This window comes from Anser cygnoides, chromosome 7 (genome assembly GCF_040182565.1).
Source record: "Anser cygnoides isolate HZ-2024a breed goose chromosome 7, Taihu_goose_T2T_genome, whole genome shotgun sequence".
Taxonomy (NCBI): domain Eukaryota; kingdom Metazoa; phylum Chordata; class Aves; order Anseriformes; family Anatidae; genus Anser; species Anser cygnoides.
In genome coordinates this window covers 22,612,978-22,635,561 of record NC_089879.1, presented here as the reverse complement: position 1 = coordinate 22,635,561, position 22,584 = coordinate 22,612,978, and the positions used below count along the sequence as shown (strand labels likewise).

The 22,584-nt window shown below is 39.3% G+C and overlaps 1 protein-coding gene across 6 annotated transcripts in view; it reads right to left on the bottom strand.

Annotated features, from left to right (window-relative positions):
* PRKG1 (protein kinase cGMP-dependent 1) overlaps positions 1 to 22,584 on the bottom strand; it is a 466,622-nt gene that overhangs the window by 60,399 nt on the left and 383,639 nt on the right. For all 6 annotated transcript variants that reach the window (XM_048069304.2, XM_013171986.3, XM_048069303.2 and 3 more), the window contains one exon: positions 17,850 to 17,924. In XM_048069304.2, the coding sequence (XP_047925261.1) occupies positions 17,850 to 17,924 (75 nt within the window). The remainder of the gene's footprint in view (positions 1 to 17,849; positions 17,925 to 22,584) is intronic.

Below are 22,584 nucleotides of genomic sequence, written 5' to 3'. Positions count from 1 at the left end.
TGTGAAAAAAGGCTTTTGTCCCCTTGTTTTCAACCTGACAAGAATCCACTGGTGTTAAGCAAGTGGCTGCAGGTGTGCTGCCCTGTGTTGAGCAGCTACACTGAAATATGCTGCCCTCTGCCTCTGCTGCATATTTTCCTTCCCTGCTATTTTTTTCCTGCTTAGCTGCTCTGATACTCTATCTTACTCCCATTTTTCTCGTGAATTTTCTACCCACAGTGCAGCAGGACCTCCTGTTTTTCCATTAATCTGCAGCACTACGCAGACTGCCCTCCCCAAAAGCAGCGAAATGTCAGCCAGAGATACTCCTTTGTGATAACAGACATTTAGGACCTAAAAATATTGCCTTTCTAACGCTAGGTCTATGCACCTCTCATATTTTTTCAATCTTGGAGGCAAAGGAAGTGGAGGTAGTCACATCTTCTTGAACAGATATGAGTCCAAATTAATCTCATTCCTTTGTCCTGTTAGCTTCGTTCTTTATCAATGCTGACACCACTGGGCTACAGCAGCTTCAACTTGTCCTTTCTGTGACATTTTTAATTTAATCCTTAGTTTTTAAAGCAGTTCCTTGCTACAGTTGAATTGAGAGGTACGAGATTTGTCAAAAATGCCTGCCTTCTTGGGGAGGCTACACAATTTGGAGTGGCTTCCTTCAGCTTGTTTTTGTCTGATCCTGATGTTTTGGATAATCCCTAGGATCAGTAATTGATGTAGGCATCTAGTTAGGACAACTCCAGATATAAGTTGCATGGTTGGGAACCAAAAAGGTTAAAGACACAGAAGAGATGCAGCTCTTTCTGCCTGTGCCCAGGTTTGGGAAGGAGCGAGGAATCCCTGGGCTCTGGTGACCCACACTCGGATGTGTGTAGGAGGCATTAGCAACGAACTGGAAGGATCACGTTTCCCCTGTAAACCAAAAGGTTGAGTGTCCAGTAGCTCAAATGATCAGGTAGCACGCAGGAGATGACTGTGAATTCAAGGTCGGAGGTTTGAGACCATTGCAGCATTCCTTCTTTGGCTCTTCCTGCAGGGGCTGGAGCAGAGATCCTGTGGTTATTACGAGGGACTGACCTCAAAGAGGCTGCCTGCCACTAGGAGTCCTGCTCTCATTTCAGGAATTCTCACAAGGATGAGCCTAAATCTGATGCCTGGTTCCTCAAAGTCTTCTACACAGACAACCTCATTGCATGATTATCTGTTCTTTGCTGCTGACAAAGCTGAACTATGACACTACAAGTAGCACAGTGGTAGGTCAGGTTTACCAGTCTTGCCAGCTGGAAGTCTTCTACACCTAGCAGTGGAGACCCTCCAAGATCCCCAGGAATACCGTACCGCATGGCAGATACCAGCAAGCTACCCTTCCCCAACTTCTTGAGCCCAAAAAGCTCATCACAAGTCAAAAGACCCCTCTGGTCCTGTTAAGTTCACTTGTTGCCCTGGCAGTTTTGAGAAGGGTCAACTTACATTCCAGAGCCAACCCTGTTTTTTAATTGAATGGACTACATCCTTAGTAAACCTTTATGAAGTGGTCAAAGTCATTCGAACCTGTATTCCACTGGAGAAGTCCAAAGCCTTTCAGTGGAGGTGGAAGAGACCACCTCCTGGAGAGCACTGGGTTCTCCCATGAGTCTCAGTATTCTTCCACCATGGGGATGTGGAAGGACCAGAGAGACAAGGCTGCTCTACATCATTGCTTACCTTAATGAATGTCTACAAAACATAAATCTCCGAAACTACCTCTAGAGCAGAAATAAAGGGAATCTAGTGCTATTTTATTTATTTTCTTCTGTTGGAACAACTGAGAGACACTTAGATATTTCAGAGGGCAGAGCACCACAATAACAAGGACAGAAAAAAGTAATGCCCAGGAGAAGGGGACAATGAAGTTCTCTCATTGAAAAAATAGAAAAAAAAAAAAGTTTGGAACTGCAAAGGAATTTCTTGCCCAACAGATAGCCTATATAAATTCAGGGGTAACAATGAGTGTAAAGAGATAACTGAAAAGAAAGATGAACTTCCTGGCATGGATAAAAAGCTATTTATAGATGTTGTGTTATGAGGTGAAATGCTTACCACTCCCCTTTTGAACACTACATAGAAAGATAATTTTGAAATCACTTTACTTCAAAAACAAAGCAAGCAGGAAGCATAGGGAAAAACATTTCAAGGAGCTCTGAAAAAAGATGTTGAGATGCCCCTGGAATCTGTAACATGGGATGATGGAGATAATGCAACAATGTCAACTTCTGATGTAGTTCCTTGCTTTAGTAGATCTTAAATCTTGTTCTTCTGATCCTTAAACCAAGGGAAATAGAAAAGCAACTTGTCCAGGGTTGTTCATGGTGCTGTTCAGCAGTACTGAAAACTTCAAGGTTTTTAGCTACTCTACTGCTTCTGAACCAACAGACCCAAACAGTGGCAGCAAGGGAAGCCAAGCAAGTTCATCTAATACAACCTACCCTAAATCAGCAATACCAACCCAAACCGGCTTCAAAGAAGGCAGCAGTGAGAAGAAAAGGTATCTATCAAGAGAAGGGTTATTTCAATGTGATTGCCACATCAATCCACGCAGAAATTCAGGTTCTGGAAAGAGACCTCATCTAAGAGACCTCTCATCTATAAGAGCAGATGATCTCAAACAGGCCTGCTTGACCTCAGAAATAAGCATTTGTAAGAAAAACAATAGTACAGTGATGATAATACCAAGTATCCCAAAGGGTGTCCTGGCTTCAGCTGATTCTGTGAGGAATATCTCATTATCTGTTGATAGCCAGCTCTAGATATTCAGGAACACAGCTGTGAACATCCACCTCAATGCATATGAACATTAAACCAAACAAATGACGTGTTTCAGGAACTGCTTGTAAGTCTTATCAGTATTAGCCCTACCAAACCCACTGTTCCAAAGACCTTTTCTGTGGATATCTGTATATGTGTGTATACTCTGTATATGTGCAAAGTTTGGCAAAGCCACTGTGTTTTAAATCCAGACCAGTTGAAAGATGCCATTTTATTTATTTATTTATTTTAAATCATAGCCTTATGCAATCTGTGTTCAAAGTATTACATTCATATGCTTCCAAGTCAGTTTGAAACACTAGCATCTCCTAAAGAATTTACATACACACTGTGCCGCTGCAAGGAATGTCCTTAGGAGGTTTTCCTAATTATTTCCTACTAATTACTTCAGCTAATTATCTCAGCTAATCTATTACCTTGATTCACTGGCAGATACCAAAGCAGTGGATGCTAAATGATATCATGATATATGAACTACAATGTATTTTCCTTTGCATACATTTCCTTTCCATACGTTGTACATTATGCCAGGTTTCCAACTCATGAGCTATAAATAATTATATCAAGTGGAGAGGTTTTTTTCTGTTGTTTTTTTAAACAGTGGAAGACTAAACTGAAATAGCCATGAAAGAAGGTACTAAAAATTGTTATCTCCTCATCAGAAAATGTAAACCTAACTTTTAAGCACTGGACACAGATTTTCAAACCATAAACGCATAAAACCACCCACGCAAAATATTTCAGGAAGGAGGACCTTCTCTCTACTCTACTTCCATGAAGAAACTCAATTACCATCAACTTTCTTGCATTTAACTTGCCCTGATTTTCCTTTCCAAGTTTATTTGGTTCTCTGCTTGTTTGTGCTTGGTTTATAATGCTGGCAATTCCGCACAGAAAAGGAGCTATGGTTCTGAAGACCTCTCTTCATCTCTTTATTCTCTGTTGTTGCACCAGCCCAGGTTCCCATAGAAACTGAGAGTAAAGAGTGAAAGCATAAAATACAAATGAACAGGTCTAAGCTGGCAGCGTTATGTTTTATTAGACATATAAATATGAAAAACAGGCACTGGGTACGAGTGCTGTTGCAACAGAAAAGCCAGATAATGCTCAGCCTATCAAATAAATAGAGGGAATATAAATTTTAAAGACTGGAGTCACTGAGTGCTGACTATTAACAGGCTGATAACTGCTTTCTGAAATCGAATCGTCTTCTAGAGCAGACCATCGTGGCCCTGAAGCACATTCACAGCATTCACTTTGGGAACAAGCAAAATACCTTCTCCTCAGCGGCGGGCCTGATCCTCAGTTCTCCAGGTGCTCCAAATCGTAACTGAGTTTCCTACATTTACACTGGAGCTTTGAGTTGTGGGAACAGGGCAACAAGCACTAATTTTATGGATGTTTATGACCTTGTAAGGTGGATTTTATCATTTTAAATTAATACCGGTGTATAGATTCAAGTTCCCTGAAAAACTGCTTCTGATTATGCATTGTGTTTTAATTATCTGATATATATTTGCTCCTTTTTTTATAAGAAACTCCAAGAGTCCTGCAAAAATTCATCCAGGATTTAAAAGCCAAAGCACTGATTTTGGCTTCTGTACAACAGAAGATACTAAAACCACTCCTGCTGGCCTTGCAGGGGCTGCAGGCAGAGCACAGTGCAGGGACATGGTGCAGGGACATGGATGCTTCACAGGGTGAGCAAGGACAGGTTTTGCAGAACTGGCTCAAAAATGATGTGCAGCCAAAGGAAACTCCAACCCACCCTGTTCGTTGGGTGATACCAATGGAACACGTAGCACAAAGCATAGCCAAAAACCTCACTGTCACCCAGAAGCAACCTCCTAGCTTGCAAATGCTCATGTAAGCTGAGCCGCAGCCGAGTCCTGCTCCTCCAGTCCCGACAGATCCATGTGAAAGGCAGCTCAGGCAGGACACAGCTGCAGCCATCAGCCCGAGTCCAGCCAGTAATGACTCCTGCATGCTGCCACCCCGGCTGCATTTACACTTACCAAAAATATTAATGTCTTTGGCAATGATGCCTGGAGAACCGGTTCCAGCCCCTGGTCCCAAACCCATTGTAAAAATGGCTTTCTGAACATAGAACAGTCCAGATGCTTTCTTCATGGTTTTGAAGAAGTGAATGTATTTTGAATGCATTCCTAGATTTTTATTTGAACAGAATTAGCTTCAAAAATCTAGATAAAGGGGCTTATTAAAGATGCAGGAGTTCAGGAAAATTAGCAATTTGATTGTCCCTGTGAACTGCCAGTATGATACCAGGATTTTTCATGTCATAAACAAGATATTTGAAAGTGAGAGACAATATTATAAATTAGTTCAAGCTTTGAATAAATTTTAAAACTCAGTGATAAATCTGTGAATGGGTGTAGGCATTTTTCTAAATATGCTTTCCAGCAAAAACATAAAAATTGCACCTGTATACAAGTATTCCATTAGCATTTCTCTCCTTCAACCAAAATAAATACCTATGATAAAAGTTTACTTCAATGGCATAAATGCCCAGGTAACCAAGTTTCTTTGACTGACAGCCAACGGAGGTCAGCATTCAGATTCCTCCAATGCTAAGCTTAGGTTACAGGGGAACCTAGGTTACTTTTTTACTATAGCCTTCACTTACAGACTCAAAGGGCCTTTCATCTCAAAATGCCTTCATGGTAGCTGAAAGTTTCCCTCGAGGAATGTCCCTGCCTTGTTCCTGAGCACCCTCCTCTTGCTGTCTCCTAAAGGGCGATGCTCAGCCTGTGCTGAGCACCAGCTCTAGAAGTAATGATACCTTCTTCTAGAAATGTTCATCTTCTAAGCACTTCATATACTAAGAACTTGTGGGAAACTAAGAAAACTTTAAAATAGCTCACATGACTATAATTTTTTTTTTCAACCCAAAATGTGACATCCAGCAATCATGAAGTTGAAAGGGGAGCTCACTATTTGTAGCTCCTGTTGACTTCTTGAATGATATGGCCTCTGGCACACCTAGAGATCAGCTTTCTTATGTTAGTCTCCTCAGTTAAATGGCACAGGAGATGCTGCTGATCAAACAAACATTTGAGATATTTTTCCCCCACCCATGTTCAAAGCAATACTGCAAAATGCTTGAAGCTATCCAATGAGACTCACTATAAAGGGCCCCTTCACTCAAGTGACACCCTTGTACATGCCCTCATCTGAAACCATCACCAACCTTCAACATTAGGAAAGTGAAGGTACAGGACTGTTTGCTTCCAGCCTTTACACCTTCTATTTCTCTCCTGAAAAGTCTGAATATTTTTTCCATTTCCAGGAGCAATAGACAGTAGCTGTTCTGGACAACAAGGCAATGATAAAAACCTGTCTGCTTTAAAGAACAAAACACATAGAGAAACAAGAGAAGATACTCATGCTTTTGCTTCTACATTTAAAAAGTTCACCTACAGTAAGTTTTTGGTAACTTGAGTTTTATTTTAGTTGACTGGAAGAAAAGCATTTGATGATATTTAACTTTAGAGGGGACTTTGTGAAGTGCTAAGCACAGTCCAGGACCACGGAAGGCTGTTCTTGGCACTCAGTCTTGGAGGATTTTACCCTTGCAAAGGCTGCAACAATAAAAGACAAATGCAATTCCTGATTTTTTTTTTGTTTGTTTGTTTTTAAATGTCAGCTTCAATATTTAGCAAGGGTGTTTTTGCAACAGCAGTAATTTCATGCAGGACTTTCTTTCCTGAGATGTGAACTTTGGAGCTTTATCTTCTTGTTTCAACTACCTTTTGCAAGCAGGAGGTAATGCCTTTACTAAGCACATGCTCAATGCTTAACAAACATTTTTACGTCCAAACCTGACCCAGATACAAAATATAACAATTCACTTTTTGCATACGTATTAAAATGGCTTATTTGTAAGCAGTCAGGTTGATAATAGGATCATAAAACATCTTTGAAATTTTGAAAAGATAAACTTAAGACCTTCATTTCCCTAAGTGTATGCAATCGGAAAGCAAGCTAAGAAGCTGGAAAAATTTAAAGAGATGGCTCATTTTTCAAAGCATTCAAGTAGTTAGCTTTTCTGCAAAACCAGCATCTGTTGGGACTGACTGGCAACTTTCCTACATGTTAAAAGAGTAACAGCCAGTTACTGGCTTACTGCCAGGACATTTCTTGTTACCAACTCCTAAAAGAATTTTGAGTTATAAGAATATATTTTGCCATCAAAGATGAATGATATCCTTTTGGCACAGAAAGTCTCTACGTGAAATAAGGAATAGCTATCCATTAAAATCTCAAAGTGTGAGAAATACATCTTCATTAGAAAGCATCTTCTTAAAGCATGAAGGATTAGGCGATGCACCAAGTGCAGCAAATCTCATGATTTAATTTGAGACTACGGTTGGTACAAGGAGCTGGAAGTGCACTTGCAGTTCTGATGGCTGTGGGTGAAGGTACAGCACAGCCATTTGTAGCAGATAATCAACAACCAAGCAAATCTCCTCCCTTGCTCGGGAGCAGAGCTGTGATTGCAATTCCACAAATGCTTTTTGAGCACAATTTGTCGAGATTGTATCAGACTAATCCTTCGTTTTGCTATCAACAAATTACGTTGTTTGATGTGTTCAGCAGAGCGACCTGAAATCACACCTGAAAATGAAGTAACAAAGCCTATCAAATATTAAAAACAGAGTGTAAAAATGCTTGCGTGTGATAGTATACTGAGCAGATAGAGCTAGGAACGCTTAATTCCCATTACTGAAATGAATTTTAAATACAGCTGTGTTCTTGTAAGTTATATCAGAAATTTAATCACAATAGTCCTATTATAAACTTCCAGGTAGTTTTACATTCATGTCCAAAATAATGGGGAAGATCAGACTTTTAACTTCTCTCTCAGGGTTTACAGACACTCAGCTTTCTCACATATTCTAAAACTTCATTTTATCTATATTTTTGATGTTTTACCTTGCTATACATATGAAAAAGCTGTGGGATCATTTAAATCATAAGAACAGTTTTTCCTGTTTTTTTTCTTGAGGAGCTGATTTACAGACTTAGAGCTCAGCACTTCCCAAATCATTTAATGGAGTCAGGCACTGAGAAAATATAGCAAATGCAACACAGGGCAAATCAATGTAAGTGGAGTGTGGCATAGTCAGGATAAATAAGTGTACTGCCCAGCTGTATGGCTTGGGATGGCATAAGTGCTGGAAGCAAGCAAATGGAAAGAAAACCAGAAAAATCCATCAGCATTGCTGGAAGCATTTTTTTTTTTTTTTTTAAAGTAAGCCTCATTTACTTGGTGTTACAGATTAAGTTACTGTAGTAGCAGGTTGTCACCTTCCTGTTGCACCAAAAGGAGGGAGTGTGGAGTCGTGTGGGTCCCGTAGCTGTCTGTCGGCAGCGATGAAGGCAGGGACTCATCTCGGCAGCATAAATTGCTCTTCCTCTACAAAGCCTCTTGGCCTGCCCTTGGTTTAAGTGCTTAACATTTGGCAAAATTAACAGACATCAAAATAAGAGAGTCTTGCAGCTGAGTTTTGGCAGCCTGCAACATAGGCACCACATTGCCAGTGTTGCCATGGTCCAGTATTGCTCATAATCATGAGATACGAGTAAAAATCCTGAGTTTAATGTGGACTACATTTAGACTGTAAGCTATCTCTGGAAATTAATTTGAACCTTCAGGAAAACCAATTATGTATACTTTTCAGGGAAAAGGGGAGTAAAAAGAATAAAAAAAAGGTTTGTTTTGGTGTCTCAGCTGCTGGTGGAGTGGAGGCATCAGCAGTAACTTTGGAGTTAAGCCTGTATTGCTTTTTTCACTTACAGGAGGATTAAATTTCTTCCATTTCACAGTTCAGTGATTGAATTTCATCTTTGAATTTGACACAATTACTGTTCAGGGGTCAATTGAATTTGCTATGCAGTTTTTGGGTACCACGCTTACTAACTTTCTCAGGGAAAACAATTCATATTCACTCATCTTTGAAATATGGACCTCCACCCTCTGCTCTTTCCCCTCTCCCTGCTTTTTAAATAACTGCATAGAGCAAATTTTCAAACCTTTATAGCCATTCCCTGCATATCTCTGCCTGAAAAGTTTCTCAGGTACACAGGAAGAACTTCATCTGGCAACACCTTGACCTGCTCTGGCAAGGAAAGTCAGCAGAGGGGAGATGGTGCTCCTCCACGTCTCCCCTGGTGCTGCCCTCCCTGGAGCCCAAACCTCTTCCTCCTAGAGTTCACCTGGGTGCCAGCACCAACCACATCCTTGCCTTTCAGCTCCCACTGGCACTACATTTCTCTCTTTTCTGTCCTTTACCAACATTTCCCCCTAAAAGTGAGGTCAGACCAACTCCTGGTGGACCTCATAAGAGTTGGTCAGGTACAGCCAAGGACAACTGCTCTAGCAGGTGCTGGAAAAGCCACAAATAATCCCACAACTATTCCTAACAGTTCCAAAAATCAGTAGGTCCCTACGGAAGGAGCATAAGTGAGTTTTATTTACAATATATTTGACTCTGATGAAGCACCCTTGTTATTTACATCCCTCTGATGAAAGTGGGGCAGAAATAGTCCGTCTGCCAGTGCTGTAATACTCACAGACCTATGTAGGTAATGTTGGGGACAGCTCAAAAACAAACTGGGCACCAGATGGACAGAAACTGTGCACAAAGGCTTTCATGTTACCGTTGCCCCTCCATTCCTCTCGGATGCCAAAGCTTGCCAAAATTTCTGCTTAAAGCTACCAAGACTGTGCTATACAAATGGCAGTGTCAGGATTAGTAAAGTATTCTGAGAGGTTCCAGAATAAAGTACTCAGATAAATGCCAGAAGAAAGGCTAATATTTCTAATACACAGACCTCCTTTTCCATCAAGTGCTACCAAGTACAACTCAAGCTGCTGAGCACATAGATGCATTCACAGCACTATTTTTCTGTTTCCTCTGGAATGAGACTCATAATCTTCAGAAAGCTTTCTGCTGCATTTTTATTTCATCATCTCTCAGCTAGTATTGGGCTCTAATTTATAAAACAAATGCAGTAAAATATTATCATAGCAGCCTGCTTCAAAAGCACTTTTTTTTGCTAGTGCTTCAATCTGCCATCTGACACAGCCCATTATCATATCGAAAGGTCAAGTTAGCAAGAGAAAAGCGTATAGATTATTACCTAAATAAAAATGACCTGTTTTTAAAAGCTAATCTAATATATCCCTTGTGAGCGACACAGTGCATTACACAGTGCATTTTCTCAAGAGGAAAGCAGCCATAAAGTCTACCCAGCACAGATCTCTGCATGAGTAATGCAAGACTGCAAGTAAATGTCAATTCACCATCAAAAAAATAAAGTAACCATTTAGCAGTCTCTACTACCTTTATTTAGGACTATCACCTTGGATGTTACCTTGATGTGCTCTTACCTTTTAAAATCATTTCTGAGAACTTATTTTCTAAGTAAACACCTATTCGTTACAGCAATTGGGAATATCTGATAGCTAGACTTGGATACAAACTAACATTGGCTTCAGTATGAAATTACAAATTATTTAAGGCCCAACTCTGCTATACACAAAATTCTCCAGCAGAAAGAAAAAAGTCTCAAATGGCAGAGTCCAAAGAATGCTATTTAAAGTCAGTTACATTCTTGGTGTGGGTTTTTTTTTTTTTCCTTTTCTCAAAATAGCAAGAGTTATTTTAATTGTTTACACAGCCTAAAAGAAATGACTGTGAGTTCTGCTTTATATAGAATTAGTTATCTTTTTCTCCCTTTTTGCATGCCCCAAAAGCTTCCCCCACCACCACTCTGGCACTGCAGATAGCCAAGGCGAAAGCTAGTTCCCATATGGTCACTAATTCAGAAAACAATTGACACAGAGGGAGATGGAGACAATTATTATAGCCCTCATGCTGTCCAATTTTTGTAATGCTGTAAGCCAGAAAATATTTTCTATTGCAGAAGAATAACTAATCTAATCACACAATAGTTCACTGACACCGGGGGTCAGTGAATTATTTCAGCAAAAGTTTTCAAAAGCTGTGGCCCAACAGAAAGTCGGATCTTAATTAAATCATTCTCTTTAATTGGTGTCTCCTGATTTGGAACTTCTAACTGGAATTTCACGTTAAGCAGGGGTTAAAAAACCTTCTTGGCTTACCTTTCTAAAAAAAGAGAAGATAAAGAAATAAAAAGAATCCTGTCCTGACACACAGTGCTGTTTATCACTCACAAAACCCACAGACTGGCTCTCCTGTCAGTAACACCCTGCACCGAGGGGCTTGCAGACCAGCATCTGCATGCACAGCTTTCCCATCTTACCAGAACAGGAGGCTGCAAGCAGGGTTCTGCCATGGCACTTTTTTTGGAGCTGAGTACCATTAGGGCCAACTCCAGCCTCACTACATGCATGCAGAGGTTGGCCGCAACTTGTATCCTGGTACCCATAAACCTCTGAAGGGCCAAAGCCTACACTACAGGAACACCAGCATGTGTGACCAGATCTCTGCCACCACCTTCAGACGAGCACTGTGACGACAAAAGCAATGAAGAACAGTCTTCATGCCCAAGGTGCATTAAAATGTATTTTGCCCCAGACAAGGAGTCCGCTTCTGAAGCAACTGTTGGTGCAACTGAAGCTTAGCGTTCCCTCTAACATCAAGAGCATGAGAACTGGGCTCCTTTCACGTGAGTCCAAAGGAACCAGACTGGAAGTACTCCAAAGGAAAATGCCACTGAAATGCATACAGTCTATACATCAGGTCCTTGCCACCAACATTTTTTTCTCTACAAATCCACTCCTATAAATCTGTGCTAATTACTAATACAGACCTAGCGCAATAAGCGCCCAACTCCCAGAGACAATTTCAACTGTAAAAATGGCTCCCAAAGAAAACCTCATAAAACAAAAGAAAAGGCTGCATACGAAGGAGACACATAGACAGCCAGCAGTGGCCCTCCAAGAAATACCACCGAGGAGGAACACAGGATACTTGAAAATACTTTCTGCTTTTAACATGTTGGCAAGAGAGAAATGAGACAGACCAGGGGATACGAGGATTTCATCTGGCAGAGCACAGTACTTGGACACAGCACGGGGAAAGCCCTGAACAGCAGAGGGCACCTGGACTCCAGCTACCAGGCACTGAGAGACACCAGGAGCAGGCTGCCCTCCAGCCAGGCACACAAGCACCTGCCGAGCCAAGAAGTTTTCCTAAACTGGCATCGTAGAAAATACTAGTGCAAAAATGTATTGCTGTACGTATTGCCATTTTGGCAGCTGCAAATGAAAGGAAATGAGACAGGGCATCACCCTGCTTTGTTTGCTCAAACTGTAAAACTGTATCTGTATCATTCTCATTAGAATAAAGTCAATTTTACTTTTCAAGCCGGGATGAAAGGGGAATAATATCTAGAAAGTATGAATACAAAATTGGAAAAATATTAACAACAACCCTCTGCACCAAAACTAAGTCAATAAAGTGTTAGGATGCCTTGTTACGAACATATGTAGTGAAAGACGAGGGGTAAAATGACAAAAGGGATGACCCCGTGCAGTAGAATAAAAGGTTTGGATGGAGCTCTTTATTAAAAAACAGAACAAGTTAAAATGAAGGGTATTTGGGGTCAGAGCTGCTAAGAAAGGAAAAAGAATTGTATACCTACATAAAGGTCCCTGCCTCCTCAAGTCCCATGAAAAGGAGACAATTTTGGCTGTGAGTATCAAGATGCAAACCCCCAGGGCTGCAACGCAACTAGAATGAAAGAAAGCAAAAAGTGCAATCAAAATAGCCCATGTCTGTGGAGAGCCTGGAGCAATATCATGAAAGCACCAGTGTCTGGACTTCAATAGGGTATTAATTTCAAGCCCTGCTGCCACAGGAGATCAACATCAGCAGATAATTCTGGATGTGACAGGAGAAAAGGAGCGCAGGGACCCTGGTCATCAGAGCGGATGCGCTCTGCTTGGCTGGGTGAAGCCAGGACGCTGCCAGCTTTCCCAGCGTGGTGGTGAGGGACACCTTGTTGTTGCCATCTCTGTGCTATGGGCTAGGGCGCTGCCTTCCTACAGCCTTGTCACAGAAAGGTGGGACTAAGCTAGTGGGGACCTCATCTGATGACCTTGTTAGTGCTTAAAGGAGCGTGCAGTGACTAACCTCAAGAGTTTTTTGGATAGGGAAGACCAGCAGAAGGGATTTCTGTGCCTGGAGCGAGTAGTGTTTGTTGAACCTTCACCTCACTTGGCACCAATAACTGCAGTAGAAACCACCTGCTTCCTCTTGGATTTATGAGAGTTGCAATAGTGGCTCTATCTGGAATGAATCTACACTTAGATGTGTCTTCTTCTTATTTAGGTGTCTTCGTCATGCCCCAAACACCAACACCACAGGCAGAGTGTGCTGGACCTGGGCCTGACCCTGGGACACGAGTGCTGTTCTTTTGAAAGTCCTGCTTTCTCAGAACACAAACCAAGTTAAAAGTTTGCTTCTTTCCTTCACCTTCGCACTGGCAGGAATGTAACTAATATTCATTAGTTGATGAATTTATTAACTTATCTGAATACATCTGAGGAGTAAAATATTAATTACATAGTTTCACTGATGATTTCTGACCTAATCGAGAGACTGAGCACAAAGAATGCTCTTAAGGAGTAATGCCACTTCCAAGCTTGCAATAAACAGGAAAAAGTCTCTCCAAAATATAAAACTAGGAAGATATTACTTGTAAACAAGTAAATCAAATCTGGCGCTGGAGTAAGCTTATGTTATAAAGATGATCTCTGTAATTGTGAGGATAAAAATGGGTTCTTCCATTTAGATGAAGGCCAGAATTTTTATACTCACCAGAATTTAAGAAAACTCACAAAATGGTATCAAAGATAACTCAGCTCGAGTACATTAGCAACTGAATTCCACTGCCTTCAGCAGCTCAGGTGCAGACTGGCTTTCCTAGACAGGAAGGTCAAAACCCTTGAAGAAAACAACTGTCTCTGAGGTCTGCTTGGCAGGAACTGCTGGGCACCTTCCCACTGGAGCACTGGGACAGCCTTGTGTGGGGCATCCTGGCTGCCTGTGCCGGCCAAGAGCCAGGCATTCAGGACACAACCCAAAGGTGTCCACGCAGAACAAGGAGACGCCTACAGCTGTCATTGCCACTATGGGGATGCCTAAAAGCCGGGGTTGAGAACAGATAAAAGCCTTAGATCCCCACTATGACCCCTCGTTTATTGATGCAGTGAGCCCCTCTGCTCTGCTGAAGTATTTTTTAATGGTGCTATGCATTTTCTTTTCCTTCAAGAACCAAGCAGATACTTTAAATCATGCCCATGGGCAAGAAGTGGTACCTCCATTGTCCACAGCAGTTTGATTGCTAGAACATTTTCCCAGGTCCTAGGAGCAACCTAGCTATATCTCAGGGCTTACCTGGGAAAACACCAGGTTGCCAAGAGATAAACTCAACAAAAACTTGTTCAGTCCTTTCAGAGCTGGACGATTTTTGGATGCACGGAAAGCTTTTCTTCCCTGCAACTTCTGCCTAACCATCTCTCAGATGCATCTTGCACTGGGACCATCACCTCTGTGGCAGCAGAATTCTAGTCATGTTCTAACACAGGTATTAAAGAAACAAACAAACAAACAAAACAAACAAAAAAAACCTTACTGCCACCAATTTTGTACTATTTCTGCAATGAACACCTGCCTACGGCCCAAGTCCTGCTTTAGGAACATGAAACCTCTAAAATTGTGCTTCTGCTGAGCAGGAACCTCTAAATTAATAGGAGTTTAATAATCATCTTGATATGGATAGGTGTTTAAGAAAATGTATTTGCTGCCATTCTGTAGCATATTTTGTAGCCATTTTTCATATTTGTTAATTGACAGGAATAAAAAAAATATTACACTGTTCGCATTTCAGCCCTGAATGTGACCACCACACCAAGGAAAAGCAGGCTCTGACACACTGTAATGCAGTCTTAGAATGATGTCCTCTGCATTTACTCTGCATGACCATGCCTGACGAATGTCTGACCTCTGTGTGGATCATCTTGGTCCACCTGACACATGGTGAGATAAGGGCACACAGAAAATTCCTCTCCATCCAAAGGCCTTTTGTCACCTGTCATGCAAGCACTGAAATTGAGATGCTAGCTATAAGGATGCGAAAGTAGGAATTTCTTTTATGTGATTTGAGTACCTGAATACGCTTTATGTCCCAAGCTCTTCCATTTTGCAAACTGCTCTTCGGAAAAGATAAGCCCTTGAAGGACAATTAGCTGAAGCTAATTAACACAGCTTGAAAAGTAATCCAGGTTAAAATTTCTGCCAAGTAGACTCTTCTCCCAGAGGAGTTTTATCTTGCGAGATATAGAAACAATAACTCTTGAGTGATAAATCTTTCTGAAGCAGCTTACAATACATCTCGCTTTACTCTCAATGTAACTTTGTCATTTTTTCCTATTCTTGTTCATCTTTTTGCAGCAATACTCTTGTTTTCAAAGAGCCAAGCAAACATGAATACGGCATTCAACTAATAAATGCCATATATTTTGAAAGCATATTCCTTTTAAAATGTTTCTCATGACAGACAGCACTGATCCCTTCTGCTTTTTCAAAGACAAAATGTCAATATGTAAAGGTCAATAATGTCATTGTCACCTACAGTCTCAAGTGACAGGATTTAAGCACTGGCTTCTAAGATGGCAGGAAAAGCTGCTTTCAAAAGTTGCTATCATCACTTCTTCCTTTTGGGAAACAATTCTTCTATCACCAGCACTCCTTTGCTTTGCCCTTCCATTTGGATGAAATAGCATTGGAAAAGAACAAGCGTCAAGAAGATAAAAGCTCAAAAATGCTAAGGTCAACACAGGCCCACTGGTTACCAAAAATGAAGAGTTTATTCAAAATAGGTCCAAAATTAGTCCTCCTGAAGACATGTTGCAAAGTGCACAACAGATCCTGAAAGCCTTCCCCTAAAAGTCACTAAACCAACCTGAAAAACTCTACAATACAATCTGCATACCCAAACATTGCCTGTGATAATAAATTGCTATGTGATACTCTCTATTAATAATACAGCTTAAAATTGTAAATGTGCGAAGACAAATGATGAAATGGGAAATGACAAGTTCTATTTGAAAATTTTGTTTGGTGCTAATGGATTCTGGTATAACCTTAATATAAGCTCCTATGATAAAAACATCATCTTATTACTAAAAAAAAATAAAAAATCCACAGTTTCATTAGCAATGTTTTCTTACTTTTTATTCAGATGGAAATTAAAATATTCCAAATAGTAGCACTAACAATAAAATCTAAAAACATAAAATCACATGCCTGGGATACTTGGGACCAACTCTCTGAAGCTGCTTCGGTTACTTTTTCACCGCTTTGTAAAATGCTTTGTATAAGCTGTTGCTGGCATTAAAATGTCATGTTTTTAGCTGGTACTAACAGATAATTTATATAATAATGTACACTATATTTATCTGTAACACCCAATAGCTATTTATCGACTATTATACTGTCCCATTTGACTTTGTATTCTGTGTTCTAATTACCTACTTTCTGGGAAGGTAAAAGAGGCTGATAACCTCCTGTCTTACTTAATTAAGGGAAGAAGTTTAGGGAACTTGAGCATTGGAAAAAAAAATCTTACATGTTTAATTAGGGGCAGGGAAATATTACTCAAAACAAAAATGCAACTCTAGGGTGCCTTCTAGTACCTTAAAACAAATTAAAACATGATTAAAAATGTATTTCAAGTACCACTCAAAGATGGTAATAAAAGAAAAAAAAATCTTAATTTGCAGGTACTTTGCAATATTAGTAAATTTCTTGGGATGCATATTTATTTTTTAAAACAAACAGTTATTTTTAATTGAATAACTATTTAGGTTGTCTCATTTTCTCTCCACTCAAGTGCCAAATACCCTTATTACACACTATTTCAAGCCCCTCTGGTTTGAAGAGAAGTTTCTATATGTAACTTAAGAGCAAGCTTAAATTTATAGTTCTGCAGACCACTGATTAACAGGCACACTTTCTGAGTGTTTGACTTGGAGTAAACACCCAACCCTTTTGTTAATGTGGTTAAAAAAAAAAAAGAAGTAAAAAAAAAATGTAATTTTTTTTATACAGCAACTTCATTTTTTTAAAAAAACTACCTTTGCTTTTGAATCATATTGGTTTATATTCACTATCATTTTCATCAGAATATGTTCTTCTTAATAAGCTTTACTGTTGGTATAGAATAAAGTGTTGACATACCTAAGTCTTTCTACTAAAAAAAATTGTATATCAAGAGTGAATTATCAGTTGGGATTTTTTGAAATACTTTAAAATCACAATACATTAAAGCTCATTTCTGAAACGAATATAGCTAGAACTTTAGACAAATATATTGCTTCACATCAAAATAACTGTAATATTCATTCAAAAATGACAAACTTGATTTCTCACTCTTTGTCTCAGAACAGGATTTGACTTTGGGAAAACATTTCAGAAAGATCAGAGCTCTCTAAAGAAACAAATCTTATTAAACAGAGCTTTTCAAGACCTGTAATTTCTTACCTCAAACTATTGCATGATGATGATGATGATAATAATAATAATTATTATTATTAATAATTATAATCATCAACAAATTGTGATAATATTAATAATTATAATTATTATCATAATTTATTGATTACATTAATTTACTGATAATATTAATAATCACAATTATTATTAATAATTATTTTTCTTTATTTTCTTAAGGTCTGAGACTTCTTTGGACTCCAATACCATGATTAAGACAGACATTGGGACCACCTGGCTCTGGGCACCAACCTGAGGACAGCCATCTCCTTCTGGCCCTCCCAGACTCATGAAGAGCACGAGGGAAATCCAGAGTAAGCACCTAATTCTCTACTTTTTAATCTATTTTTCACTATTATGTTGAGAAAATGCTGTGTTTTTTTTTTTTTTTAAGTTACCATGCTTCACTATCAATAAAACCATTGCAGCAAGAAAAATAAGATTAAGATTTTATGCTGAACACAAGGAGCTGGCACTTACTTTGCTTTTGCTTCTGCATCTTCATAGGCTTTGTTGGACACATCGTCTAGGCCACCAATCAGATGTTTGAAGGAGCTGTAAAAACAAAGGTGCATTTTTAAGAGAAAAAGGGTCCAACAGTGAGGGAGCCAAGCAAGCCGACGTGGCTCTTCAGCAGCAACCTGGGGATGTCCCTTGATGCTCCTGGATAATAACCAGGAAGATCCAAAACTTATTTATCCAGCTTTTAGAGACTGAACCCAACCTCTAACAAATTTCACAGTAAATCTGGCACTGTCTTTTTGACTGGTAAGTCCCATGATGGTGAGGTGCCACCACCATGTCCCTGTCTTCCAACCAGAAACCCCTAAAGTCCCTCAGTTTTCAAAGTGAAGGATAATCTTTATTTCTGTATCTTAGCTTTCTCACTGCTAAAGAAACAGCAACCAAGAACACAGTAAGGAGAAATAAAAAGAGGGGAAAAAAAAAAAAAAAAAACAGACAAGGAAGAGAAACTGAGGGCAGAAAGACAAGCAAATTATCATGACCCAAACTGTTTAATGACATTTAAGAGGAGATTTGGCTTGAATTGGGTTAAACGTTCAGTAAGACGGTGAAATGTTAGGAGTGCCTGATACAACCAGAGCTGAGCTGCCTTCTGTACAAGCCCAGAGCAGCTTGAGAAGTCCCGTAACACCATTCTCTGTCTCAGGGGAGATGCAAAGGGCATAAACAGATTGGAAAAAAAAAATCTTTTTATATCATGAGTGACTCAAACAAATGGACCCAATGACCATATAATCAACTAACAAGCATCACTCCAGAGAAAAAAGCATTAAAATTGTGACTATTATGCCTATGTTGGTGATACTAAACAGTATCAGAAACCAAATAAGGAATAAAAATTTGAATATTTAAATAATATTTGTAATAATTAATTTCAGTTATTAGCAACTGAAAATATTACAGGTGAAAAGTATACTTCCCTCCTACACATTTCTATTATTCCCAGGATGTCTGTCACACATAGGGTTGTTTTTTGTTTTTTGTTCTTTGTTCTTTTAAGAAAGAAAAAGCCATTTGCAAAACGAGGATAGAGATAGATTAATTTGAAAGGATGAACTGCTGCAAATGACAGTCTCTTGACTGATCTCAGCCCTAAGGTCACAGCTTGAAAAATGAGAGCCCTGCAGTTCCTCCCTCTTCTATATGGCCATGACCCTTTTGAGGCGCTGAACAGAGATGAAGAAAACAGAACGGCTATTAAATCAAAAAGTTGAAAAAAAAATTAATTGAAAAGTTGAAGAAAATAGAAAACAACAACATTTAGGGCCATATTTACAAATAACAATAGAATACTTAATGTGGGTCCTCTTTCAATAAAGACTTTTAGGATGAATGAGAATTAATGCTGTTCAGCAGAGGATGAGGAGCATACAGATAAACTTAGTAATTCAGTTGGTTTGCATTTTTTCCCCTAAAGCACTTGGTTTATGATCACGTGACATTATACAGGATAAAGAGCCATGCATGGGCAGATTAAAAACTTATTAGCCAAAAAGCTTTGAACCTCAGTTGTTAGTGAAAATACAGCAATGAACAGAAATGAAATATTTTCATCCAACTGAGGCATTTGGCTTTAGAAGGTATAGGCAGAAAACTTAATATCCTGCGACATCACATTCCCTTTGGCCTTGAGAATGATTAAACAGTTTGGACTGTGCTTTGCTGAATAATCTTAAACACGTTGCAAGTTCTTAAGTGGGTACTTAAGTGTCCTGCTGCCTCAGGAGACATCTGACCTTAAGTGAGGTACCGCAGTGTGTCTGCTACTAGCAGAGGATACGACTTCCAGAAGAATTAAATGAGGCTTAATTATTACCTCTTCTTTGCTTACAAGTAGCTGGAAAAAGCCACATTCTACCCATTATTGTAATAAATACGAGGTCGTATTTAAGTCGGGAAAATTAAAATTAAAAAAGTCGGGAAATCTATTTCTATTGTTCATATCTAGAGTTACTTGCTATAATGGGTCTTTCCACCATGGCCCTTTGCATAATTACAGCCATCACTGCTCTGGAAATATCCTCTGCCCACACAACTCCCTCATTTTTCCACTTTGTTTAATTTGTAATATTTTAAATTTAAATTATTATTTTAAATCATTTACGCATTATCATTTATTTTAAATCATTTAAGCAGCATGGGGAAGCAACAGGAACTCATTAATAAAGAGAAGAAGGCATAGACCCCTTTGCTCTTCCATGGAAATTGTGTTAGGAATTTTTTAACAAGGCACAGGCTCAGCAGGCTGTAAGCTTCATTATTAAGATGTGTTAATAACCAGAGGATCTTCTCAATGCAAAATTTTTCCCTCAGCAGTGAAAACATGAAAAATTTAGCTCCACGGTTTGAAACATCAAGGTCTGTCTTCCCAGCAATGAGTATGTGCTATGGGATGAAACCAAACCCTTGAAAGATGGCAGTGAAAGCAGAGATGTATATATTAGTGCACCACAAACAGATATTTAGGCAATTGAGCAAGACAGTGTAATACTGTAATCCTCCTGGCACGCTACAAGACATGAGCTAAGGCTTAAAATGCAATTTTAAGTAGCAAGGCTAGGGTTGCTTTAATGTGGTTAGGAAAATGTGGTAGGGTTAAGCATTCCTTTTTCTGTTTTGGCAATGTGAATAAATCTTTGTATAGTGAAACATTACATAGACAAACAAGAAAAAGTCACAGAAAGGAGCAACAACAGTTTGCTTAAGTTCCTTAATTTTTTATTTGATTATCTAAAGCCAGATTTAGGACTGGGAAGGATTTTTAAGTTTACTGGAGTCACTCTTTTATTGTCTATCTCAGAGCTGTTTGTCTATCACCTTGGTCATAACTTCCCCCAGAATTTCATCAGAGAACTGCTCAGTTTTTCTCTGCATAGCCCTCTCTTTTCATTTCTTTCATTCTCTCCTCATAACCAATTTTCTCCATGGATAAATCTCACCCCAACTGGGAAAAATAGTAAAGCAGAAGAAATGAAAATCTCCAATGAAAGGAGATTCAGCTCAGCTTGTACGGGGTCAGTCATGCTAGGATAAACTTTTTTTATGTTATTTTTCTCTGATTTCCATTGCCAAGAGGGTTGTTACAGCAACCTTTCAAGACACCTTATAGCTAGCTATCCCATCACAAACCAAACAAAGGCTTTCAAATAAGGACAAAAATGTAAAAGACAAGATGAAAATTGGAAAATCCCCCAAATATTTAAAATGTTCTCTTACAAACAAACAAACAAAAAAACAACAACACAGCAACTACCCAGAAATAGGTATGTGCAACTGAAGAAGACAAACAGAAAAACAACATTTAGCACTCAATATCTGCAAATAGCAGGCAATTTTGAAGCACTACTAGCCTCCATCAGGAGCAGCTGTGCCTTGAGTTTTAGTAGCTCAGCTCATCTCTAATATTTGCATCAGGCAATTTGTACTCTCAGCAACTACAACATTTACACCTGGTAAATCTTAGCGCTACGGGAAAATATTGTTATCAACATAAACAAATTATATGGAGTAAAAAAATCACATAAATAAAAGATGAATCTGAATCATCAACTGCAGTGTACATATTCTTACAGTTCAGAAGAACACAAACTCTTTGAAACGCTTTTCTAGGTTCAGTAGGTAGATGTGAAAAAAAAAGTTTAAAAAACTGCACAAACTTCTCTCAGAGTGCCAACAATGATCAAAATTTTACTAACATGTTTTGAAAATTTTCTTCCTGTTTTATCTCCATACAAAGTAGCTGCAAGTAAAGCGTGCCTGTATGTGTCTATTCAAATTAATTTCCAAAACAGACACTGAAGGTTCTCCCACTTGTGCCTACACAGTTTTTAGCAGAAGATGTCTTAGGCAAAATGTCTGAGTGGTCCAGTCCATCAAATTCCATGTATTGGAATTATTAACTTTTCCACAATCAGTCCATCCTACTTCTACACCAGATCTAATAACCCTTCCAGGGAGTGTGAAAATTCACTAAGTCAAACCATGACAGGGCTAGGGCCAAGCTTGAAATACCTTGGGGTCAGCCACATTGTACATCTCCCACTGTTACTTTCTTCCTAGAGGATGAATTACTGCAGTACCACAATGGGAAATACTTAACTAGCAACTGTTTGTTTTATTTTACATAGGTTTTTAGCAAGTCATAAACACAGAAAGTCTATGAATTCTTTAAAAAGAAGCGTTCTTGGAAATAAAAACCAGTAAAAGATATCTGACGCTGAAAAACCATTATAAAATATTAATACATTTACCTGGATCATATATTCCGTCAGAAGGAAGCTACTTCTGCAAAAAGCTTCCTAGTTCCCCAAGCAGAGAAAGCTTCTACAAAATGGTCAGATGACCTTGCTGCATAGTTTGACAACTACCATGAATTACATGTTAATTTGGAAGTTTTCAAGCTGACTTCCCAATCCCCCTAGTTGGGTCTACGCTTCACTGAGGGCAGGAAAAGCATCTCTGTCACTCCAGATAGGCTGTCTAAATCACCCGGGTTTACCGCTGAGCCTCAGCATGGACAACAATGCAGCCTGCCCACCATGCAGGTCCCTTAGCAAGGCTGTCATCCCCTTCTGGTCAACCTTGTCACCTTCCGATCTGTTTTCCCCTGTTGGGTTAATGGAACCATGGAACCTCTTCCTCCATGACAGCGTGCATGGACATGTTGAAACTTGGAAATTTTTCCTACCTA